The 26,948-nt window shown below is 45.7% G+C and overlaps 1 protein-coding gene and 1 pseudogene across 1 annotated transcript; both read left to right on the top strand.

Annotated features, from left to right (window-relative positions):
• LOC122612895 overlaps positions 1–23,693 on the top strand; it is a 37,462-nt pseudogene extending 13,769 nt beyond the window's left edge.
• A 1,499-nt stretch (positions 23,694–25,192) lies between these two features.
• LOC122625984 (helicase SWR1-like) lies at positions 25,193–26,563 on the top strand. The gene is given in 3 exon segments (XM_043806068.1): positions 25,193–25,407; positions 25,470–25,563; positions 25,566–26,563. Coding segments are annotated over 2 exon segments (1,005 nt in total). The 5' UTR covers positions 25,193–25,407; positions 25,470–25,541; the 3' UTR covers positions 26,549–26,563.
• Positions 26,564–26,948: the final 385 nt, after the last annotated feature.

Genomic DNA, 26,948 nt, shown 5'->3' with positions numbered 1-26,948 from the left:
GGGGAAAAATTAGATGATTACAAGACAGAATGCGGCGTTGCTTTAATTGCACTTGAACCCCCAACCTTCGACCCCTGACCCCATCCAACCCCCCCTATTCATCCCTTTACTCACCTGAGCCGCCAGTTCAAGTTAATTTGCTCGGCGCCTGGCTCAACGATGTTCCACTTGCTCATTAATTACAGCTTAGTCCGACCCGCAGTTGGAGCCTTAATGATTTGCCTGCAGATGCTCTTAGTGCTGCCGCAAATATTGCTGGTTTTCAGCGCGCTTACACTGCTACAAAATAGTCGGTGTTTCGATAAACAAACTAAATAAAATATTTGCCCAGGTATATATCTAATATTAAAATTCTACAAAATTCGGTTAGTGCTTAGCAAAAAAATAAGACACTGGGCGTGAAATAACTGCATTTGCTATACTTATAATTTTAAGATATTGTTTTATTTTTTAAAAAGAATTCTTTTTTCGTTACCTAGCCATATGAAATTTATATTTACTAAAATTATGGTTAAGGTCCCATTTTAAAGTTTAAATATACATATTTAAAAAGCCTTGCTTTTCTGTATATTTGATCATTCTTTTTACTTAACTTTTTGCGCCTTATTATATCTTGATTTCTGGCACTTCGCTTTCCACCTTTTGCACCTTTCCCTTTTGCGGCATTTTCCGCTGCGGCTGCGGCTGCTTGCAAAAGGACTTTTCTTTGGCGTGGCCTTTCCGGCGTTATCCTCGATGGTTTTTTACCTTTCGCCGGCTGCCGCTTCCTATTAATGTATTGTAATCAAATACACTCTTACTTATCTGCTCTCGTTTCCGTTCCCTGGCATTTTTCGTTGATTATTTTGAGCTTTGCGTATCATCTGATGACCGCCTGCCCTTTTCCTTTCCCATTTCCCCCCACGTTGCGCATTTAATTAAGCAAATAGCAGGAAAAGTTTGTTTGTTTTTTTTTTCCTGTGCGGGATTTCCCTTCTGCTCTTTTCGGGGTTTTAAGGGTGGCATTGATGTTCACTTGTTGCTTCCTTTGTGGCGTTTTTTCGGTTTATTTTTGGCCAGCGGTCGCTTTGATCGAATAATTAAGCAAAGAGTCCAGGTAAACTGTTGAATAGGCAAACATTTGTGTCTTTAAAGTAAAAACTCCTTTTTAGAGTAAAAGTTTCAATGCATTTCGTGTTTTATATTCTTGTTTCACTTAGGTTCTGCTTCCATGCTTCCCTTGACAACTTTCCCAAGACAATGGGTTTCCATTATTGTTAGATTTCCACTCTGGTTAGCATACTTAAGAGCTTTGTCTGTGTTTCTAGAAACCAGGATATTTCATAAAATTTACTCTGAAACCCATTTTTGTAGTAGTTTATTCTTATTTTTAGATAAATATTTAGCACAGCTCTTGTGATTCCGTGTACTTTCCGTTGCCAAATTAAAATAAATGCTGGGAACTCAAACTTGGTCCTTTAATTCCACTTGAAGTGCATTTCGTGTTTGGTGCCATGGCATTGATTGCTTTTGTGCACACGTGTGTATGGGGACCTTCAGCAGCAACTTGACGCCTTTCAACTGCACTCACTTTACCAATTTGTGACTAAATTTGCACGGCTGTCGTTCAGGATGCCGAAGAAGGGGAAGGACAGCTCGCTCACTCACGTTGGCGCGTTGGAATTTAATAAGAAAATATGCTGGCAGCAACGTGATAGAAGTGGAAATGGGGAAAATCAAGAATATCAAGAAAATCGGAAGGGAATTCCTCGTGGAGCAACTGCCAACTGGCGAGGAACCGCAAATGCAGTTTAATTTTAATCAAATTGCAGAGCAATTAACCAGCAAAATGCGTTCGGAGCAGAGGCATGAAGGAAATGCAGGTAAATGCTGGGTAAAACGCAAGGAGATGACACAATTAATAATGAATTACACGCGGAGAGGGGCGACTCGTTCGAGCCAAAATGTCAAGACTGCAACTGCGAACAAACAAGGTTGCCACTGGCAAAGACAACTTAATTAACCTCGACCTTCTCCTTACCACAACTGCAGCAACAACGCTGACAACTGGCTGACGTCACTCGCTGCTTTTTAGCCAGCCAGCCACTCAATGCCGAACGGTGGACATTGTGGGCAACTCGCGAATCGCAAGTCGCCGTTTCAATTTCAATTCCAGTTGACCATCGCCGATTGCCACATCAAGACATCAATAATAAGCCAAAGCAGCGAAGTTTTAAGTTCAATATTTATTTGCAAATTATTTTACTAAAAAGTTTATTTATTTGCTTAAATATTATAAAAAAAAAACACAAATTTTTAAATATGATAATTTTATATCGTTTTTCATTGTAGATTTTATATGTGCGTTTATTGGTAGTAAAATATTCCTAGGTAAATCGGTCATAAATTTTGTATATATTTTTTTTCCAATGTTTTTAGTTTCTTCCACTTTTTTTCTGTGCACGTACAACTAGCAAGCTAATAAATGCGTGTTGACGCATTGCGAATTGTGCGCATGCGCGCGGTTCCAAAACCGAAAAAAAGCGAAGCCGGTGCCCCCCGCCTCCGTCTCCCCCGCGCCATCAAACGTGGCGCTGCATTTGCCGGCACAACGCGAAACCTGTTTGTCAGCCTCTCTCAATGTTGCACAAGTGCTGCTGCAGCTGATGTTTGTTGCGGCTTGCTGCGGCTGCTGCTGCCGCTGCTGCAGTTTCAAGAACCGGGTCAAGGTTGCTGCTGCTGCTGCTGCAGCGCCTCGGTGATCGCAGTCGACGGCGGCAGAGCGGCAAAGCGGCGCAGCTTTCGCCTTGTGCGCCTCGCATTGAAAGTCAAGTTCGCGCACACATGTGTTTGATTGACATTGGCCAACAACCATCTGGCGATCATGAGGGGATCGGCAGTTAAGACTGCACAGACTTGCAACTTGCAACTTGTTGCTTGCGATTCGCTCTGTTTGAGCCACCGAAAAGTGGGAAGAGTTATGCAACTTTCAGGTTTTTGCGGCACTCAAAGCGGACCTAAAAAGGATCTTGAGAAATGTTGTTGATTTATGTCATAAACTTGGGAAATCACAGATGACCATACTGTTATGTAGGTCATATGAGATTTCCACATCAAATTAAAAGTGTCTCTTTGTGTCTCAATCAAATAATTGTAATAATATTAATGATTTAATGTTTAATTTTTAATATTTTAAATTTAATCTGTAAATGTGCGATTATTGTCGACAAAGCTTTACAAAATTATGCTTCTTACCCAATTTAATTAAATATGTTTCCAGTTTCATGTTCACGTTAGTGGGCTCAACAGAAACTTCACTCGATATATTATTATTTGTGAAAATCCTTTCATTTGTTCGCTTTCTTTAATACTTATTACGGATACGTATTCGTATTACCAATTAAATTCTCTGCCAAGTCCAAAAAGCAATCAAAATGTATATTTATGACTGCAATTCGATTGGTCGGAATTATATTAAATGCGAGATGCAATAATTAATAATATTTTAATGAAATTGTCAAGCCAAGAGCGGATAATTAAAAAAAAGAGAGAAATTCCACATAAAAGTGGCAATAAAATAAAGAAAATGCAGCTAGTGGAAGGGTAGGGGGTGGAGGGGTAGACGGTTTCCATCAGCTGCAGGCAGCAATTTAATTTTGTTTGTGGCAACATTCTCTCTTACTGATTAATGGCTAGCCACGCACAGAAGCCGCCCACTCCACTCCACCCCATCTCACACCCCTTTTGAGGCCGCTCAATCTGCTCCTGGCTGGGAAAACTCGAGCGCAAGTTAAGCGAAATGCTATTAATTTTCATAAGTAAATGAAAATTGATGTACGTGTGCCCCCCTCCTGCCACTGCCCACTTTATCATGCCAATGGATAGAGGGCCTATATATGTATATGTATGTGCTCGTATAAGTTCAGTAGGTATAAAAGCCTTGGCAGGTCGAACTTTTCAGTGTGCGGCACTCGAAGTGCAAGTGTTTGGCCACCCATCAGTGGGCCTTCTATGCAGTAATTTCAGATATTGTTCGCATAATCTATATAGGTTCCAATGGTATCAACGAGCGAGCGCTGTCATTCGGCAAACACAGTTCTCAAAGTCATCGAATGCCAGACCATAACACACTGAAACAGAATTTGTATATACTATGCGGACTCTGTTTATTTAGATGCACCAGAGACCCTGAAAGCTGCAGCAACTGAGATAGCAACACGATGCCAGAGCGAGACGGCAGGCGAGCGGGCAAGGAGACACACTGCGATGAGATAGCATTGAGCAACTTGGCAGCCTCGATTGTGCACTCATCATCAGTAGTTGCTGCTGCTGCTGCTTCTCTGCTGCTGCTGCGGCTGTTGCTGTTGCGATTTTCTGCTGCGGCTGCTGCTGCTGCTGCTGCTCCAACGGCAACCGCAATGTCAAACTGCGACTCAAATGACTCAAGAAGTCAGCGCTGATAATAACTGGAACATTGCCATGGATCTTTGATACCCTCTATCAAAGAACTTACATTTTAACGCAGAATAATCCCGCAATATGTTAAAATAGGTTCTTGGATATAAATTTTCACATTTATGTATATTCATTGGGATTATTGAGATAATTTCAAGCTATTTCCTAAAAAGATGTTAAGTTGCATATTTTCGTAAGAAACTCTATTTAATGTTCGTTTTAAATATTATGATTGAAGCGCATTTAAAGTGCTTGTTTGGCTCTAAATGCTGTTTTCATTTTGAGTCATTAATGTTATTGTTATTTTCCAAAGCGATTCGGGCCTCCGCCGCCGAGAATAAATTATGAATCAGGCTTTAACCACAAGAGTGGATGCCAAAGTGGTTCACTCTGGTGTTGGTTTTATAATCATTGCAGCCATGTTGTTGCCGTCGTTGTTGCTCTTTGTGGCTGCGAAAATCAATTGTCACAAGGCCAAACTTTGGTTTAACCACCACCGCGTCCCCTGAATTTCCTCCTGTCCCCCGTGCGTTCTGCACGCAATGCTGCTGCAGAGCCAAAGCGATTTTTGCTGCTGATCTTGAACCAATTGCAAATTGCTAAAACGCAGCCAAAGCAACAACAATTGTTCTCACGGCCGGCTACAGATACAGATACAAATACAGGCACAGATACAAAAACTGTTTGAGTTACATTTATAGGCATGCCATGGCATTGACTGGCATCAATAAATTAGAATTAGAATTGTGCTCTCGTCGCTCTTCTCGATTCGACCATTCGGCCATTCGGCACCGGTGCGTATGCGTAATAAACTTGAACTTGTGCGTTCTCATTGCGCTTGCAGTGCAGTGTGCATGTGAACCGCATATTCTTTGCGCCATATCACACTTCTCCATGCCATATTTGCACATTGCGCATACGCAGCGTTGACCTCGTCTCGGACAATGCAACTAATTAGCGATTGCAGGCAGATAAACAGGCGAACAGGCGAGAGTGTGTGTGTCCGGCTGACTGTGGACAATTGTTTGATTATCAATTAGTTTCGCACTGGCCCAAGTGGCTGACCTTAGCAGGCAGATAGTAGTAGATAGCCGAGGTGTCGGAGTCTCAGCCGACACCGTAAACACCGCACACTCCTTATCTGTCTCTATCGCTCCTCAATCCCTGGCTGAAGCAAATAGACCAATGTCAAATGCTAAATATCTCACAACACAAGGCCGCTGAAATTTGCATTTGTCTTTTTATCTCTTCCACTCTGTGTTTGTTTCTCTTCATATCTGGGAAAAGAGACTGCGGCTCATCACTTTGAATGTGTCATCGGTTGATCGTAATATGTGTTTCATTTAAAATGCACAAGTGATAAGCTGGTATCGCGGCTTAGGGATAAAACATTGTGTAAATACTAAACAAAATTCTTGGCTATTTAATCAGCAGTCTTAAGCTTTTAATATTTGGAGTTTTACTTCCAAAATGATTCAGAAAGTCAAGTTACACAGCCAACCACACAACTTTACTTAAATCTAAGTAGGCCTTTGTTGATTTTTAGGAATTTTTTCAGTATCAAATTGAAAGCGACCCCAAAACCACTCTGATCAAAGACAAAGTCGAAATAAAAATAAACCGAGCTGGATGGGAAATATTTTCAGAATAAGAGGGGAAAAGGGGGCATTTCTTGCTTTACACTTCTGAGGACATAGAACAAGATGTGAACTGCGCCACATATTTTAAAGTATTTGGCCCAACATTTCGTATACGACTGTGTAGAGAAATGCAATAATGTTCTCCAAAATATGCAAATTGTATTGCCACGCCCTTCGTCTGCGACATAATTAAAGAGTGAACCATAAATTTGCTTAAAGCAACAGCGATGCATAAATTGTTGTTTCTCCTTTTGTGAAAATAATTGCGATTTATGACAGTTTTGTGGCATATCGACGCGTGGCATCGGCGACGTGGTCGCTGCTGCTCCATAAATTTTAACCACACTCGCCACTCGACTGGCTCGAAGAATATTTAATAAACAAAACTTGCGCTAATCGTTAAATTATGATTAATGTGCCGACAACAAACAATAAACTTGGCCGCCCAAGAACAGCAAAAACGTGCATATGAACCGTGGGCGACAGCATCGGACGTGCCTAACAAAATCCCAGACAAAAGGCCAAAATACTAAAGACCAAAAACCAAGAGACCAAAAGACCAAGATGGAACGCCATATAGAACCCAAAACGCGAGTCCTTGAAGGCGAGTCGTGTGTGCTAAAATATGCGCCGCCATGAACTCAGCAGGCCAACAAACATGGAAACTTGGCAGGCACTACGTGATAATATGTGACGAAGTGAATAATTAGGGGTGATGTGCTAAATAGCAAGACGGCTCCGTTGATGATTAAAGACGGCTAGAAGTGCGGGTAGAAAGCTAACGAATTCGAAAGAATAAAAATGGCAAAGTATATACAACTACATTTAATTCTGGTTTAAGTTTCCCTGCCTTGGCTTATACTAAGTAATCAGACCACCAACTTCTTGCTACCTTTTGCCACAGAATGAAACCGTTTGCAATCTGCCACACCGCTGCATAATTTTCATCCGGCCTTGGTCTTGTTTTTCCCCCAATTCATTGGCCATGTCACCGTCTGGGCCAACTTGCCTTTACGCCACGCCTCTTTTGCATAATTGAAGACGGCTTTTGCTGCTGCTGACGCTGCTGCCTTTCAGGTTTTTTTCATTTTTTCCTTTTTTGAGCCAATGGGGTATTTTGGCTTAGCTCTGCTGTGAACTTGCCTAGACCGAAGTCAGCTTATTAAATATTAAAGCCTCGACTGGGGACCGCTAAATCCTGCGGCTGTCAAGGTGCCGCAAAAAGTCGACTCAAAAGCCTGTCACACATCCTGCAGAGCTGGGCGGACAAGGAGGTGGGTGGGGAGAAGGTGTTACCCGCCACCTGCCACCTGCAGCCGAATTCAATTTCTTGTCGTTCGCTTAGTGCCTCTGCCATCTTGTCAAAGCCAAAACTCAGTTGCAAGTCCGTGAGGAAAAACTGCGAAAAAAGAAAAGTCCGTAGCGAAGCCATGGCAGAAAAAGCGGAAAGTGAAGGAAAAAAATCAACTACTAAAAGTATTATTATTGTTGGTTGCACCTGGAGGTGGTTTACTTTGTCACGGATATGTTTTCTTTAGACTTACCATGTCAGACCCGACTCTATATATCCCTATTGCTGCGTGGGCACGCTTATGTGTGTATGTGTGCTGAAACATGCCGGAAGTTAAATAGGAAATTTTATATGCTTTTATAACTGTGCACGTGTCTACAAGTGGCGAGCTCCCAGTTTGTGGCTGCAGCCAAAGCAAAGAGTTCTTAACTACATGGTGTATATACACGCACAGCAACGGACAAGGCGATAGCACTTAAGATGACAGTTGGCAAATGAATTTATGGTAAATACACAAATATGTTAGGGTTTTTACAGCGCTAAAAGTCTGTGAATGCAGAATAGTAATAACAGCATATTCATTAAATGAAGTTCATGCTTAGGTTCTGAATTTATTGTTTTTCCTTCAACTGTGTGTGGCATTTGAGTGTGTGGGACTGGGTGTGTTACCTTGCGGCAAGTTGCTCGTTTGATGAAGTACCGCTCTTGGTTGCGGCTGCGGCTTTGACTGCAACTTGCAGCAACTTCGAGGCGAGCGTGTGCAACATGCCTCCTACCATCCTGCCACATGCCACAGAAAAAGGTAGGAAAATAGAATACACGTGTATGCGTGTCTTACTCCTTTGAGAACCAATCGTATTTGCGTGTGAAGCCATGAAGCTGCCTGCGGCATGGCAATAGCAAATTTAAATCCCTAAAAAATAGGCTATGAAATATAAATGAAATATTGCCAATTCAATTTCTGACAACAGGCATCGAATGAAAAAGCGTTTGACTTATTAATGGTGGTGATTTGCCCTTAACATAAAGAATTTATTTGCTTACCATTTTCCTTGTTTATGACTGATGTTCATTTCAGCCCTTCCCTTCGCTTATCCCTGAAAAAGTTTGCTGTTGTGGGTTATGATAAAACACATCAATATCGTTATCCTTCAAATGACCAAGAAGATTTATGAATAACTGTATTAAGTTTAGTTGACCCGTTTTATAATAAAATGATAAAATTATTAACCAATTTAAGTCGGCACTTATGGAATAACCCAACTTTTCCACAGCACGACTTTAATTTTCCCATGTCAGTCTCGGGTCAGGCAAACAAACTGCAACAAATTACTTTTCATTTTTCCTCTTTTTGATTACTGCAAAAGAGTCCCGAACAATGTTGTGTGCATTTGTGCGGCTTCATTACACCTCCTTGGCAGAACCCCTCGCCCACACCGCCTCATTCACTGACCAAGCAACACTATTTGCAACCACATCGCCATGGATGGTGGTCTCTGTGTGCCCATAGGATTGCAGATGGAAAAACTTCAGGCTCCACATGCTGCACTCCAGGAACTTTCTCTTCACTCTGTGGCCGAAATTGAGCTGCTTCATTTAGCTGGGGAAAGAGCCGAGCAGCAGGATACAAGTGCAGCTCCATCGGGGCAACAGGCAAGCAAACAAGTCGAGTTTTTGGCCAGACACGGAGTGAAACACACCCATCTTCCCACACGTATCCGGGAACACTCTTCAACGCTTCCGTGGGCGAGTGTTTGATTAGAAAAGTTTACAGAGAAGTTGCTTAAAAGATTTGCGTCAGTACGAACTGCAGTTTAACTACTTGTCCCCTCTGGTCAATATTTGCGGTAGAAACGTGAGCTTGTCCAGCTTGTGTCATGTTCATAAATGCAGTAAAAATCTGAGGAATTAACTGAAGGCACAAAAATGTCCCACATTTATCACAAGCCTATGCTATGGTGAGTGCAGTATGGTTAGGAAAACCATACAGGACCCTTCTCAATGGCAGGCTTAAATGTCAAGTGTCCGTGTCTGATGCTGGCCATGGATGCTTCCTGTCCTTCCGGGCTTGCATGTCCTTCTAACCCGTTGCTCTGACCTCTCCCCTTCCCTTTTTTGTGTGCACATGGAAAAATAGTACAAAATGTTTGGCATAGAAGAAGACTGAGTTGCGAAACTTGAAAATTTTCTTCTTTTCTATTTTTATGTTATGGTGTTGTAATAAATTTTGATTCTACTTAAAAGTACCTAAAGCCGCTCCTTCTAATCTCAATATTTGGCAGTGCAGGCGAATAAAAATGCATGACCGCAACACATTTCTCAACTGAAGCACCCTCTCCATGTTGTATCCTTTTGCCTTAAAAGTGTTAAAATGTTGATTGTCCTTTTTTGTCGGCGCCTCATGCGTCTCTGTGTGTGTGTGTATCTGCTGGTGCGTGTGACTGTGTGTGTGTGTCTGGCTGCACAGTGAGCGTGTTAAGTGTTTGTGCTTTGCAACGCCTTCACGTTGGAGTCTCTTTCCGCCCATCAACCCGCTCCCCTTTGTGTCTGCGTCTCGTGCGTGTCACAAATAAATTTTTAAGTAGCATTTGCGTTGATTGCCTTGAAAAAGGACACGGAACAGTGCCGCAGCCCTCAGTCCAAGGACCAAAACGAAGCCATCCCAAAAACCGAACCCAAGCTCAACTGGAACCCGCATCGCAGCTCGTCTCATTTTACGGTTTCGGCTTAGCCTCTCGACAACTGCCGCCCGTCTGAAGTGCGCTTGATTTCCACATTATTTTCCCCCGATGGCTTTCCTTTATGTCCGACAGCTTTTCTTTTCAAGTGGATCTTGTTCTTCTGCCTGGTTAACAAATTAAGTGCGGTAAAATGTCGTTCGGAATGCCACAAATTAAAATGGTGTAAATGGAGATATTGCCGTGCCTTTTAACAGGTTTTGTGGTTTACACCGATTTGCTTTGCTTGTGGAACTGTTGCACAGTTAAATAAGTTATGGATTAACTGAGATGTTTAGGCATACAAAGGAAATTCAGATCATAACGATATCACATTTTTTAATACCGTTTACATTTTTCTTTATCTCTTCATTAAACTGAAATAAATTTAAAATATCTTTCTAATATTTTTGTAACTAACAGACTCTGCTTAACATCCTGCGATGTTTTCTGTTGCCTTACATATGCAAAGAGAGAAGGCTCTCTTCCGCGTTCCGGTTCTCTTTGGGCTACTCTTCCCAAAAAGTCCAACTGTTAGCCATCCTTTAACAGTCTTGTATCTGCAGAACAAGAGAGGCCAACTTACCAACAGCATCCGCAGTTGAGGCAGCACCAACAGCAGCATCCTTTTCACAGGATTTTCGCTGTGAAAGTCCAACCACGGCGGTCACTTCTTCAGTTGTTGTTGGACCACTAGACTGACTCGTTGTGTGACGGCTGCGAAATAATCGCGAAAAAGACATTGGCAAAGAGAGAGAGGGAAAGAAAAGAGCGCTCAAGAGAGAGAAGTTTTTTGTTGTTACTGTTTTGTTAAAAAAAGGAAATCGTTCTGTTAAATCCGACGACAGGCGAACCAAGTAAGTGTGCAAATGTGTGTGACTGTGTGCGAGCAGACAATGCAAACGGGGCGCATTAGTAACGTTGTCCTGCCATTTTTGTGCTGCCTATTAATTTGCATGTGCGCGGTTTCATAGATATCTCTCAGATTTTTACCACACTGTGGTTTTTCTATTCACCGTTTTTCATATGCACTTCTAAGGCAGTTGTTTTCCCATTTAATATTGCAAACTGATGCTCTTGAAGCATATGTTTGTTTTTATTTTGATTTCGGCTCCTACTTTTTCCGCCCAAAACCTTCCTAGTTGTGGCAGGAGCGTATATATCTGGAAAAAAGAGTATGAATTGCGGATGGACAACATGGCGTATGGGTGTCAAGAGGTGAAGCTGACAACTTCGCGTCATGTTTATGTATGGTGGGTGGGTCTCATCAAATCGAGCGACCACGGAAATATATTCACACATTCGTAGCCAGAGGGCGCAGCAGGTGACTGTCAACATATGCCAACATATGCTCGTACCAACGCCCCTAGTAAATTCGAAATGAGGAAAAAAGCCAACGAAAAGTGCGGACATTTCGCAGCACTTTGATAAATTCTTAATTTAGATTTTAAAGCACATTCCGGCCACTCAACTTTAATCTAAAACGGAAATGGAAGCGAAAACTCTGCCCACTTCCGGTCAACTTTTTTTCGCGACAAAAAAATGGAAATGCCAAAGTGCTCGAATATCTTAGCAGGCAAAGTTTCGACCTTGGTATTTGTCTAGGAGGATAAAGAAAAGAGAGCAGGAAATAAGGATATACAGTCTTACTTTATGCCGTCTCATCAGTGTGCGTGTGCTTGGGACAACTCAATATGTGTGGGTGACTTTCAGCAAATGGATTTCTACGTGACAAATCTTTATTTAATTTCAAAAATGCGAAATAAACTTTGACGTCTGTTGAGATTTATGTGAAGGCAATATAAATGCGATTCTTTAGGATGCCGAGGAAGTGGAGTGGCTGACTGTTTTGTAAAAGTTTTGACTGCCTCAACGATTTAGTTTTAGCAACAGAATCTTTAAGTAATAGCACCCAGGCCAAGAATGGCAAAAACTTTTCCTCCCCTCATCAACTTTATTTAGCGCGAAGAAGATGGGCAAGAATCTGGATAACTTGTTTTAAACTTATACATATGAATACCAATTTTAAAGCAGGAAATTTTATTTAAAAACAACGATTTTCCAACCGCTCTTAATTATAAACATTGCCATTACACTCAGCTACATCGCACTTTTACGATGGCTATTTGTACGTTTTCAAAGGCAATTCGCACAGCAGTAAACAAGACGATAACTTCCTCTCGAAAGGATCATGAAATTAAAATGAAATGGCCAGCATGAAGAGCATCGAAAGCGTTAGTTGCCATCGAATAAACAAATTGATGATGAATAAACATTTTGTCGAGCGTTCGTGGAGACCTTTTCCCTCTGGCACATTTCTTATTTACTTGACTGCAGTTTGCTGTTAATTTGTAGCAACAACACAGCTTCCGTTCTCCCATTTTCAGTCGCTCCACTTCCCTTTCCGGTTCCTCGCCCACTCCTCCTCCTCGTCCTCCTGCTGCTCCGCAAGCAAATGACCAAACAAGGAAATTGGCTACCCGAACGGCACTTGGTCGACAGAAACTTAACGATTGCAGTGTCAATTAAGCTGCGAAAATTCGAACCGAACATTCAGGACATTTAAGTCGCTGTAATGAACAAATTATGCAACTTTCACATTTTACCCAGCTGTGCAATGAAGTAATTAGGGAATGGGATCTTGTTTAAACTATTGATTACATTAAATATCAAATATAAAGGTTCTTAACTAAAATAAGAAACTTTTTTTTGAAATATCTCAAAAACATATAATATTTTTCTTGAATATTGTGAGTTAAAAAGAAACCTTTTTACGTTATTGTAAATTTTGAAAAGTAACAGAAGCACCAAGTCTGTGCGGTTGTTAATTAAAGTGACAAAAAGCTAAAAGGCTGAAACGTTTGGGACACTGCGAACCATCAATCAAACCGCCAACGCTCAACAGTGTTTAATGCAGCCGCGGAAAAAAAGGCGTAGCACTGTCGCCTCATTATCACCAAAAACAGAACACAAACAGACCGAAACGGCAGAAAAGAAGTCTTAGAGCGTCAAACCCGTTGGTGAGGGGGGGCTTGGGTTGCGGGAAGGGGTGGAGGGGATAAGCGGGATAGCCGAGCACTGCCAGGACAACGGGCTAAGCCCACAGCAAGATTAATTAAGTCCGCGTAGGCTGCAACAGCAGCAGGAAAAACAACAACAAGCGGAGCAAACAATGGCAACAGCTTGGGCCCACCAAGTGCGTACGCCAGCCCTTTCACCCAACACATCCTTGCCTCATCCTTTGTAGCATACTTTTTGGCGTCGCGTGAGAAATTAAAATTTCAAAGCAAAACGTGTTGCCGCATAAGCAGGTTGTGTGTCTGTGCCTGTGTGGGTTTGTGTCTGTGTATGTGTGTGTATAAGCGTATTTACACAGCCAAGAACAACAATAACAATAGGGCAACAACTGAAAACTGAGCAGAAAAAAGAAAACATCAAAAATAAGAAAAACAAAACGTAAACAAAGGCAAATAAGCAGGAAGCAGCTCGTCGACGTATTTTTCCAGCGCCTTCCGTAATAAGCGCGGTGTCAACAATGCATAAGGATGGGGCGATCCTGTCCAGGACCAGGGCTACCAGAAACCGTGACTAGGTCGAAGTAACTGAATTTTAAAACATATGCATAAACCCTTTAGTGCTTTAAAGTGAGCTTAGATTTTGAATGGAGCTCTACTTGTTAATACCAATAATATAATATCTCATGAAATGAATCCTTATACCGTGGATGAAGGACATACACCATGTATATATGCTAATCGGAATTGTGAAGTTCAAATGCACATATTACGAAGTACAAGTGCATCAATTACAGCTCACCTGACCGACCCCAGGTTAAATGAATATGGAGTGCGTCCTTCCGTCCAGGGATCGCTAACAGTGACTACCGTGCATGCTGTCCTGCCAGCCCTGCAGCCACCCAACCACCCACACGAACGCACTTACACACACGCACACCCACTTGGAGGCCTCTCGCTCTTTCTCCCGTGTTGTTAATGAGTTCCGCCTTGACGCTGATGAGGATGTAGGATGAAGGATGCTGGTAGGATGATGAGCTTGTTGCTCTGCGACAATAAACGTGTTGAATGTCAAGAGTACACAGCCGACACGAGGGTGTGTGTGCAGGATATACATACATATATGTTTATCTTAATGTATTTTTCGCGCCATCTCTTTTTATAATTAAATATGTTACTTAAATGATGGCACCAGAGAGATGCTCCATCAAATTGTTTCTTCTTTTTTCGATGGCCCCCCTTTTAAGCCAAAACACAATTGCGGTTTCTGTGCGGAAAGGACTTGCACACACACACACCCACACACCCATGTGTGTTGCGGGTGGGCAATAAAAAACGCTTAAAAAGTAAAATTACTGCATTTGATAAAAACGACACCCCAAGGATTAGCCGCAAGTGGCGAAAGCCCCCACGAATTTCCTCCCCTCCTGTGCACTCATGCAAACGGTGGCTCCACTAGAAAAAAAAAAAAGGTTGACCTTCACCGCATCCCGACCCTTTATGAGTGTGTGTGTGTGGTGTGTGGGAGCATTGAAATTTTCCAGCTCTCTAACTCGAACTCATCCTCCGCTTCCCTTTTTCAACTTGGCCAACTCCAATTAGCCCCAAAATGGATTTGTGTTACGCACAAACTACAATACGTTTACCTCCGAGATTTGAGGCGGCTCTTAGGGTTCGTTTTCCCTGTCAAAACTCTCGAATGATTTTCCATTTTCCGTTGCCCAATTTCCCCGACTTTCTGTTGATTTTACGCTACTTTGTCGCATTTTCGGCGGACAGAAAACATTTCATTTTAATATCCTGCCAAGCAAGTTGGGAAAAGCGAACCAACTTTTGCTGATAAAGGTCGGTTGGAGTCGGGGATGTCGGCGTTTCGAGGGGAAAATGCTGAAATATTTACGAGACTGACACACACAGAAACAGGCGATTCATGTGTGCTTCTGTTAATGTATGTGTAATGAGTTGGGCAAGTGTTGAAATCTGCATTTAAGACATCCTTTGTGCCGCATATGGGATTTCATTTCCTCTGTCCTTTCCCCAAAATGATACCCACAAATGCGATAGAAGTAGGGAAATTTACAAGCACAATATTTAAAAACGGTTCTTAATAAATAAAACTTTAAATAAAACTCAAATGATATACATATGTATATACAAATTAAATCGATATTTAAGCTGGGTCATCTCAACTAAAAAAAGTTACAAGCAAACACTGTTTCACCATATTGAATAAAGGGAGCAAACATTTCATCATGGTGTAGCTGCCATGTGGCTTAAATGAGATTATTTCCAACCACACCTAACTGGATTACATTTCCTCCCTTTGCAGCTAACACCACTAGCCAGTCTTGAGGGAGTTGCCAGGACAGAAAACCATCAGACCGACAGAAAAATGGACCTGCCTTCAATGGTGCAGCGTTCAGGAGACACGCTCATCGTGCGCAGCGTGGTCAGCGGCAATCAGCTGTACACGGAGCAGGGTGGCCACCAACCCACCAGCGGGAACACGGGACTCATCACGAGCAACTCGACCGGCACTACGCCAGCCACACAGGCGGGCTCATCCCTGCTGGAGCGACATGTGGAGCGCTTCCGCCTGCAGCAGTTGCTGCAACAGCAGCGACAAGCGGCAGCTGCAGTGGCCGTTGTGAACAGCGTGCAGCAGCAGCAGCAACAGCAGCCACAGCAGGTCGCCATCGGCATGGATGCCAAGGAGGAGGGCCTGCCGCAGTGCAAGATCAAGCGGAACTACAGCTGCAACCACTGTGCGTACTTCACACAGAATCCGCGTTACCACTTGACCCACCTGCGCGACGTGCACGGCGAGAAGATAGTGATCAACAAGTGCAAGCTGTGCCTGTACGCCTCGCGACACTTCCAGAAGCTGGTGCGGCACATGAAGATGGTGCACGGCTGCACGGACGGCATTCCCAGTGGTCATGGCCAGGCCAGGGGCAAGAGGGGCATGAGCAGGGAGGCACGCAAGCGGCGGCTGGAGGAGAGCGTGGGTGTAATGGGCGGCCAATCGCTGACAGTCACCGTGCCGGATGTGCCCACGCTGGAGCAAGTGAAGCGGGAGCTGCTCCTGCAGGAGGAGAAGCTGCAGCGGGACATTCAGGCCTTCAACCAGCGACAACGCGAGGAGCAGCAGCGCGAACAGCAGCGAGAACTGGAGCTGGTGGCCACCAGTGCGTATGAGCGACAAATGCAGGTCCTTCGCGACTACGAGCGCCAGTCGCCCGCAGAGCCACCCACTCCCTCGCCCACCAGTGGCTCGGCAACGCCCCCCTCCAACGGAGAGGAGCCCCAGAACCGGCTGCTCAAGTGCAGCGCCTGCGAGTTCACCACCCTCTACCGAACCCAACTGCGAGCCCACGAGCTGGCCGAGCACGGCAAGACCAAGTTCTTCCGCTGCGACAAGTGCAGCTATGTGACCCACATCAAGGCGCGCTTCAGCAAGCACGTCAAGTACCACTCCATGCCGATGATCAAGTGCGTCACCTGCGACTTCCGCACGCCCTACAAATGGAATCTGGACAGGCACATGAAGAATCACGGCGGTGCCGGCGCCTTCAAATGCGCCGCCTGCGACTTCACCGCCGACATCAAGCAATCGCTGACGGTGCACGAGATGAACCACCATGTGCCGCCGGTTGGCAATGCCGGCTCCATTTGGCCGAGGCGCCAGAATAAAGTCGGAGCGAGCGAGATGTTCGAGGAGTTCCTCAGCGATTCGGCCGAGCTGGAGGATCAGTATAACAACAACAATGTCGACGACGAACTGGACGGCGTCGAGGATGCCGACGATGCAATGAGCGGCGGGGAGGAGCAGCCGATGCACCTCCATCACTACGGCAAACGGAGCAAGTACGACGAAGAGGAGGAGCCCACAGATCTCTCGCAGAAGGGCGGATGCTCCTCGGACACCTCCAGCGTGGGCACGCCCACACCGCGGGCACAGCGAACTATGCCCAATCTCATCCCGATCAGCAAGGGGGCCAAAGAGTAAGTAGACCACCAATCCATATTTTACATTTAGAGAAAAGACTAATTACATTTTTATCCTCCTCCTCAGTGTATTAAACCTTTCGAAGGAGACGAATGCCTCGCGCAGCTCCCTGACGGAGATTGGCTCCATGTTCTTCAATGAGAAACAGATCTCGGAGATGCTCGACAAGTCGCATGTGCCACAATTGTCGCCGGCAACGACGGTGGCCTCCCAGAACTCGACGCGCAGCCAGATGACCAAGAAGTCCAGCTTCATGGACAAACTGAAGACGGGGGCGCAGCACGAGAATCTGGTGTGCCAGTGCGGTCATGTGGCCAAGTGCCTTTCGGAGTCGATCATCCACGGCAAGAGCTGCCACGCCTCCGCGGTGATCATAGACGAGGACGATGCAGGACTGCACGAGGACGACGCCGACGATCGGCTGGAAATCGATGAGGACGACGAGGATCACCACTCCCATTCGGCCCTGAATCTCAGTGTGACGGGATCGACGCGCTGCCAGCACTGCCGGCACCGCTGCAAGTCCTCCACGGATCTGATGCACCACCTGAAGCAGTGCGTCGAGGCGATCCGTTGCGCCAACGAGATGTACGACTCGAACTCCGGCGAGAGTGGCGATCGGCGCCCGGACTCGCAGAGCCTCCAGCAGCAGGCGGCCGTCCAGCAGCAGCGGGTGTGCATCTGGAACAAGACCACCAAGGAGATCGTCGCCGCAGCAGCCGCATCCCTGCAGCACGAGAAGAACAACCACAGCCTGATCAAGTCGCCGACCGGAAGCCAGGCGGCCAGCAACGAGGAGAACAGCTACTATGGCGTAGAAACGGCACCCGGATACGGCGAGGTAAGTCCGGAGTTCACTTAGCACAGATCCCACAGTCCCCCGTTAAGTTTCTATCTGTATTTATTGGAAAATAAACAAAATGACTCAAATTGATAGTTTCACTTAGTTTTTTAAAAGAAAAGACTTTATTTTTAACGGACATTTTTCTTTGGTATAATTATTTAAATACTTAAATACTTTAAAAAAGCTTAAAAATAATGATCATGAAATAAGGATCATAATCTCAATTGTTTCGGTTCCTTAGTTTGTTAGGGTATCATTTAGTTGAATCCCCTGACCCAGCACGAGCATATGCCACGTCAAAATGAAATTTGACTCTTTCACGCACTGCAGGTAACAAAAAAGATGACACCGGAGGAAGAGGCAGCCAACTCCTCGCTGAAGAAGGTGTACAAGTGTCCGCACTGCAGCTTCTGGGCCTCCACGGCGTCCCGCTTCCACGTCCACATCGTGGGCCATCTGAACAAGAAGCCCTTTGAGTGCTCCCTCTGCTCGTACCGCTCCAACTGGCGCTGGGACATCACCAAGCACATCCGATTGAAGACCATCCGCGATCCCTCGCACAAGACGGCCAAGGTCCTGATGAACGACGAGACGGGCCGCCGGAACTACACCAAGTACAACAAGTACATCACCCTGATGAAGGTAACCGAGGAGGATGGCGATCCCAAGCTGATGAAGTCCGGCGAGATGACCCCGAACCAGGTGGCCTCGCTGGCATTCCTCAAGGACTATGCCAAGGTGGGCTCTGTTTCCGGGCAGGATATCACATTGGAACCAGTGCTGCCCAACAAACCGAACGTACTGGACGATGCCCATTTGGCGGACAACCTCATACGGATTCCCCTGTTGGCCACCATGATGAATGCCGCCATGGCGCAGCAGCAACACCAGCAGCAGCAGCAGAAGGAGCACCAGTCCACGATGATCACGCCCTCGGTGACTATTTCCCCGGTAAAGCGCTCCAGTCAGGCATCCGTAATGCAGGGCAAGCCCAGTGACGACCTAATCACTGAGGTGCACCAGGAGGGCAGTGAGAAGAAGACGGTCTACAGGTGTCGCAAGTGTAACTTCGGGTGAGTTTCGGAGAGGGGACACCACTACTTTAATATACTAATGTTCCACTCCCAACAATAGGCACCAGAATCGCGACGCTGTGCTGGCGCACGTGAAGATTCACTACCAGGACGCCAGCTACCCCAAGTCCAACTCGGGCAACTCCAGCACTTCGCCCCTGCAGGTATCCGTGGGCGGCAGTCCACAGTTCTACATGAACAAGGTCTTCGCCGCCATGTGTCTGTCGCAGTCGCAGTCACAGTCGTCGCCCAACTCCGGCTCCGCCGGAACGAGTCCGGCCATCTCGGCCGGACTGCTACAGCGTGCAATCCAGGAGGCCCAGCACTCGCCCACTCCGAACGCCAGCGCTCTGAGCGGACTTGCTTTGGCGTTGGCGGGCGGAAAGCCACAAGCCAATACGACGAAAGCAAGTGCCGCCTCCATTTTAGAGCACGGTGAGCAGAAAGCGAGTCAAAACGAGGCAAGTGCCGACAGTCTGACGTCGCCGAACACCACCACCACCACCACGAACTCAACCACTAGTAGAACCACCAAAGACACCACCGCCAGATCGCTGCAGGATCTGCTCACCTCACCGCGCAGTGCCAGAAATGGAATTCATCCTTCTAACGCTAACAGTAACTCGGTTGTGGGAAATGGACTCCGGCTGGATGCCGTCTACGTCGCCTCATCCACCAACAATACCACAACACCACCACCACCACCACCTCCCACCAACTCAGTCAGCAAGCCCAATGCATCGCCTTTGCCAGTAACTACCACTCCTACTCCTATTTCTACTGCCACACCGCTGGCTCATCAACTGGGTGCGGGTAACCACAGCTCATTCTCATCCACCATCCACCACAATGACCAAAATCATGCTCCACCCTCACACATGGCCGGTGATGGTTGCCACCTGGCGTCGGGTCTAACCCATGCCCACACCATAAACACTAACACAAAAGCCAATCCCAGCTCCAATTCCTTTCCCTCGTCATCGTCGTCGTCGTCGTCGTCATCATCGTCTTCGGTGGCCTCCACTTCATCGGCCGCCGGCTCCGCGTCCGCCTCGGCGTCCTCCTCCACATCGTCGCCACCGCCACCGCCGCTGGCAGCCTCATCCTCCGCCTACCTGGCTGCCATGGCGCCGCAGAAGCAGGCGCCAACCGTTGCGCAGATGTCGCATCCGCAGACGAGATTCCATAGCCATAGTCCAGGTAGTCCCAGCCTCCTGACCATGGCCGATGGCGATCGACGCGAACCGTCGCCGTATCGCTGCGGCCACTGCCACCAGGTCTCGAATTGGAAACATGTCATCCAGGTATGGCCCAGTGCACTTTAATGGATTTGTGTTTTGTCCCATTGAAAAACCGCAATGAGCCGCCAATCCCCAAAAGTTTCGTTATGACCCGCAGTCAGTCAGGAAGCCTTAACTACTAGGGGTATCAAAATAGTCTATAGAGATCCACGGATATCTGTCGGAAAGCTTGAGTCCGCAATATTTGAAACATTTTTTAGAAGCACTTCAAAGTTCAGATCTAGATAACATTGTTTAAGTAGGTTTTTCTTGTTTTTGAGCTTTGAAAATCCGCTTTAAAAATAATCTAAAATAAATTTGGCGATTTTATAAGTATTTACTTATCTACTTAAAGAACTTGCGAATGATTTTTAGAAGAGAAAGAAATAATAATTAATAGTACTTAAGCTTGAAGAATCCGGACTTATGCCCCTTGTTCTAAAAGTTTTAAAGAGCCACTGAGATTCTTAGGAAGCCCGACTTAGCCCCTTACTAGCTTAGCACTCGGTTTAGGCAGCGTGCAGTCCCCGATCCGACACCTTCTGCCACCCATCTCACCACTCCATCTGTGTCCGTAGTCCTTGCGCTGCGCTGGTAAATATGCAAATTCTATTTTGTAAGCCCCCCTTTATTATTATCCCGATTTTGACTGTTTAAATGTGTGGTGTCTGGTCTTGCTTTTGTTGTACTCTATATGATAAACGATATTAACTTTAAGAAAATCATTGGTGAAAGTCTTGCTTGCCTCTATTTACCTCTCGAACTTAATGTAATCCATAAATCCAAAATCATAAACAAAAAAAAAACAAACCCATGACACCATAAAAATATAAAGCTAACCTTAAAGGGATTCCCATTACGGTGCGAGGGTTTTCGATTGGGCTAAACTCATGGTTTATTATCCCTGAATAAGGGCACCCACTCCACGTACATACACACTCACACACATAAACACACATACACTCATACATATACATGAACACAGAAGGACACTCGATGAATGCCATTTACCCATACTAAGTTGTACTAATTGCTGACTTATTTCCCTTGTTCTCCCCAAACAGCGGCACTGTCGCTTAAAGCATTCCGGGGATATTCGGATCGAGACCCTTGAGCGAGGAGCCAGTGTCTCGGCGAACGCACCACCCATCTACCGACCCTTGGGAGCAGGTGCCAGCAACGAATCCCAGTCCCACATCCACAACCCGTCGAATCCCATTACCAGCAACATCCTGAAGCCCGGCAGCAACACGAATGCCAACGCCAACAGCAGCAATAGTGCCCAGCCCCTGCTGCTGACCACCAAGCAGCTGGAGCAGATCTTCCACACACCGCTCTCCGCCAGCGCCGCAGCGGTGGTGAATGCGGCCAACACCCAGCAGGATATCCAGGCGGCGGCGGCCTATTGGGCAGCAGCCTGCAAGGCAGTGGTGGCCAGCAGCAGCGCCGAGGAGTTGCTGCAGCTGCAGCAGAACGACCAGATCGAGAATCACCCGCTGCCAACGTCGGCGGAGCACTCCCTCGGATCCAGCGGCGGCGGCAACAATACCAAGAGCAAGCAGCAGAAGTGCCGGTGTGTCCGTACATCTCGGAGAGCAAGTCCCAGATGAACTACCATGTTCGCTGCACAAGCCCACGCAGTACGAGTGCCGGCTGTGCACATTTGTCTGTGCCAAGAAGCAGCATCTGAGCAGCCACATGCGGACGGTCCACCAGCAGCAGATGGTTGCCAGCGGGAGCAGGTGCAGTCGGAGGAGCTGCCGGGGAGTAGGAGAGGCGCTGCCTCCTGGGCCTGGACTTCAGTGTGGCCCTCCAGTTGGCCGCTGCTGCCAAGCAGGTGCAGCAACTGCCCGCCTCCACACCACTCTCCATAGATTTATCGCAGATCCAGATGGATGCTGCCTCGGACGCGGAGCTTAATCCACAGCAACTGCCGCCGGCAGTACCAGTACAAGCTGATCAGCTACTGTCCCAGGTGTCCGGCTCGCTTTGCCCAGAAGCACAATGACGAGCGCAATGCCAAGCAGGAGCTGGAGCAGCATTTGCTGGCCCACAGCGATCAGGAGCCCGAGGATCAGGATCAGAGCTATGTCTGCGCCTACTGTGAATATCGCACGTCGGAGGAAACCCTGCTCCAACTGCACCGCGCGGTGCACATGTCCCACTACCAGGAGAAGTGCCAGCAGCTGTACCGCAACTGCAAGGAGGATGTCGAGTATCCGGCACCCAAGTTGCTGCAGCTGACTGGTCCCGAAACCATTTGGGTGGTGGACAACGAGCTGAGCTTGCAGCTGCTGCAGCAGACTACCGCAGGCGGAGTTAGTACCTCCACCGGCGGGTTCGACAACCAGAACTCTCTGCTCAAGAAGCAGCTGGAATCGGGCGGTGGCCAGATGGTTGCACTTCCCCGGGAAGCGTCGGTCACCAAAAACGAGGCGGAATCCCCCGAGGAGGGAAGAGGAGCGACGTAGCACTTCCACTCCCTCCACCAGCGCTTCGGTGCGCTACCAGTGACTTGGCGGCAGATGGCAGTAGTGATGCTGGCTCCGTGGACATGCCCCAGTCCATTCCGGCACCGGAACGCTGCCTCCACTGTCCATTTGAGACGCAGCAGCACGAGGAGCTGATGCAGCATCTGCAGAAGCACGCCTGCGTGAATCCTCCGCCTCCCAACTACCACAAATGTGACCACTGTGATTACAATGCCAATGAGGAGGCGGAAATGGAGGAGCACACGGCGCTGCACTTCAATGCCACTGAGAAGCTGAAGTCCGTGGAGTTCTTCACTTGCTACGATCAGCTGGAGATCAGCGTGGAGCGGGAACCGGAGGAAGGCGCTGTCTCTAAGGTGGAGCAGACTGAGCACAACAACAACCAGGACAATGTGCTGAACGCCAATGTGCAGCAGCAGCAGCCGAGCAGCAGCAGCCCAGATGACCAGCCAGCTGACGAGGCGGTGGAGGAGACGTCGTCCAAGAAGCCCAGCACCAAGTTGATTCTGTACAAGAACGATGGCGGTTTGAGTGTGAAGCTCTCCCAGGATGAGGGCGCCAACCCAGAGTCCCAGAAGAGCGAGAACATCAGCGATCGCCTGCGCAGAAGGATCCTCCGCGGAAGTGCCAACCAGCCGGAGGACGCCACTTCCACCTCCGGCCAGGAGCGACCCGCTACACCGGACAAAATGATACTGGTCAATGCCCAGACGGGCAAAGTCATTTCCAGAAAGTAGGCCACATTCAGGGGTCGTTTCTTTTATTAAATTAAATCACGTTATTCGTTTAAGCTTATTTTGTATTTCGATTTAAGTGAGTTTTGGTTTTGTTAATATTTTGTTGTTGCTTATGCTTTTTCCTTTTTTTTGGGGTATGCGTTAGTGGAGTTGGGGATTCGTTTTAGGGATTCGTTTTAGGCACCTGTTTTAGGATTTCTATTGTCACTAACACACACCCACTTATACACACCTAGTTGGAACATGTTCCTGCACTTTTAACATGTTCCTGCACTTTTACGTTTTTTAGAACCTAAGTAGCCTTACGTAACCATAATTTATAAACAAAAAGGAAAGAGAACGCCATAATTCGAATACTTGCAAATGGGAAAACCCGGAATTCTTAATGTAATTACTTGCTAGAACGGTGCAAAATGTAATTTTAACTAATCGTATTGTAACTTATCAAAGAGATAACTATAGAAACATTATAACATAGAACCTATATTTACCATCGGCTTAATATGAAATGGAAAATGGAAAAACCAACCCAATCCGAGCAAGATCCAAAAGCGTTTCAAGAAATCAACTTTGTACAGGAGAAAAAGAGATAAATTCAAAATTATGTCTTGCTACAAATAATTCGTTTAATTTTTCGAATGGGAACTGTGATTATTGATAATTGTAAATGCAAAAAAAAAAAAGTGAGCGCGATATATCATGCAATGAATATGGTACTATATACATACTAATAATAAATCTATACATATATATTTACACACAGCTGCTGCAAAAATAAAACTAAAAAAAAAAAAACACATTTAAAATGCAATTCAAAAATCAACAGAAAATAGGGAAATTTTTGCAATATTTGCAATATTATTTTGTACAAGTGCAGTACTCGGTTAAAATTAGTGATAGAATTTAGTTTCTACTACGGAATAGTTATGTTCTCATCATTTATGCGAATGTTTTCCAGCAAACGCGTCTTTGTAGCACAGTGTAGGCGTAACACTACAACAAAATGTTATCATTAAACTCTAAGCAAACAAAAAGAACACATGTGGAATAGCGGCGATCATATTTAAATAGTTTAAACTTAATGCAAGGAAACATTTAAAAACAAAGCATCAAAATCAAAACAAAACCAAGATATACGCAAATAACGCGATATGTATACAGAATCTTACTTGGATATAACTGCAACCGCCTTTGATATGCATATATACATCTTATATCATACGGATATCTACACACAATATATTATATATTAAATAGTCCTTAACTTTGAACTACATTTAAACTTAAAGCTAGTGTAAATAACTTAGTTTTGTTTACTGCGCACACAACACACGCAACACTTACACACAACACACACAATAAGATTTACGGCATTGAATTACAAAAGAGAAAATGTACAAAAAACAATTGTTAATAAAGAAATCAAATAAAAACAACACAAGTTGCATTTACAATTGACTGCCTATCTGTATGTTTGGTACTTTTTTTAAACTTTAATCTAGACGCCCTGTATTGGAAATTAAACTGCAAAATATTTCATTGACAGTGTTTAGTTTGCTTAAATCAAACAAATAAAATTTCAAGCACTCTTTTAACGGATATTGAATTTATAACGGTATTGGTAACGGTATTCCGACATTACCGGGACTTTCAGAATACGGCAACTCTGTTGTGATGTGGGACGATGGAATGTGGAATAGATAATATTTTTTCCTCTTTCAAAAACAAATAAACAAAGAGAACTGAAGAGACAAAAGGTCTGTAATTTGGTATTATTGTCTCCGTATTGCAGATTCCACCGTTTCACAATCATTGCCAAGTCACCTACGTGATTTTCATTGCCAGATGCGAGCGAAGGTATTTTTCATAGTTGACGGTACGGTAACACTGAGAAAGCCGTTTTAATGAAAGATTACAATTGAATTGCGATGCATTTAGACAAATTTGAACTGTAGCAGTCCCGCAAAACGAGAGAGAGCCAACGCAGATCACCCGGAGCCACCCAACCACATGGATACCAAGTCCAATGATGACTCGCTGGCAGTGACTCGCTGGACAAATCTATGCAAATCAAGTGTGTGATGGTGGAGACAACGACGACGGGCGACGGAGACTCCACAGTCGGAGATCTGGACAACTGCAGCAGGGATTCCGCTGCGGAATCGATGGGCAAGGGATCGGGTTCCATGGAAGGAGCCGGGAAGCAGGCGGATCACAAGACTGAAGCTGCAGCGGGGACACGGGGCGAAGGCGACAGTCCGCAGAGCAGCCAATCCCCACCAGAACATCCGGCCAGCAAATCACCCACGTCCCCATGCACTGCCTTCGAGACGAAAGTCAAGCTAATCTCACAGAACCTCAAGGAAACCACGCTGGCCGAGAGTACCGGCGCCTCAGTATCATCATCCACATCCACATCTACACCCACACCCAAGTCCGCCTCCAGCAGCAGCAGCATGCTGGAGTCGCAGCAGACACCCAACAATTCCACCCCCGATACAACAGACTCCGCCTCGTCGTCCGTCCGCGTGAAGAAGGTACGCTTCCATCCGGATGTCAAGGAGAACGACGGCGGGAACTGGATGAAAAGAAAGCGACGCTCCATGCAGACCAAACGTACCTCCTCGCCCAGCGGCGCCAACTGTGATGGCATGGAGCTGGACGGCGAGGCCGAGGAGGAGTACGAGGACAATGACGACGAGGAGCAGGAGGAGGCGGAGGAGGAGTTCGATCTGGCCAAGACAATCGCCGAGGCGGAGGATTACCTCAAGCAGCATCCGTTGACGTTCGTGCAGCGCGTCGAACAGAACGGCGAGCGGCTGCAGGATGGACTGCTCAGCATCGAGGACATGCTAAACGAAGTCGGCGAGGAGGTGGTCACCGAATACAACGACGAGGACTTCTTCAGACGCATCAAGCCCGAGAACGGCATTGAACGCATTCTGGGCAAGGAGACCAAGGCGGGAAAGGTATGTTTATGTGATAGGGTTCAAATATTTTCTATGAATTCTAATTGATAACATTGCTTCTTTGTTTGTATTATATTAAGTAAACAAAAATTCTACGCTTGAAGAGGTTTGTTATATAAACTTTACTTAAAATTTCAAATTATATATAAAATACAAGTTGGTTTTAACAAAGTTATAATGCCAGTTTGTAATTGTAATACTTTTGTTTTGCAGATGCATCATGTTGCCAAACGGCAGAGTCTGCGACAGCGATACACGGATTTCTAGTAGCGATTACTTAGGTATTAGGTTCATAACTAGGTTCCACGTAATTGTAACATTTTTGTAAAATGAAGTAAATGATTTTCTTTTGTTGAACAAAAATAACTAAACAAATCGTTTCTTTCATTCTATGTCGTAAGATATAAATAATATTGGTTTGTCTAATTTTCTATTGCCTCCATAAGTA

This window comes from Drosophila teissieri, chromosome 2L (assembly GCF_016746235.2).
Source record: "Drosophila teissieri strain GT53w chromosome 2L, Prin_Dtei_1.1, whole genome shotgun sequence".
NCBI classification, from domain to species: Eukaryota; Metazoa; Arthropoda; class Insecta; order Diptera; family Drosophilidae; genus Drosophila; species Drosophila teissieri.
The sequence above is the reverse complement of the archived record's forward strand: the minus strand, read 5'-3'. Positions and strand labels throughout refer to the sequence as shown.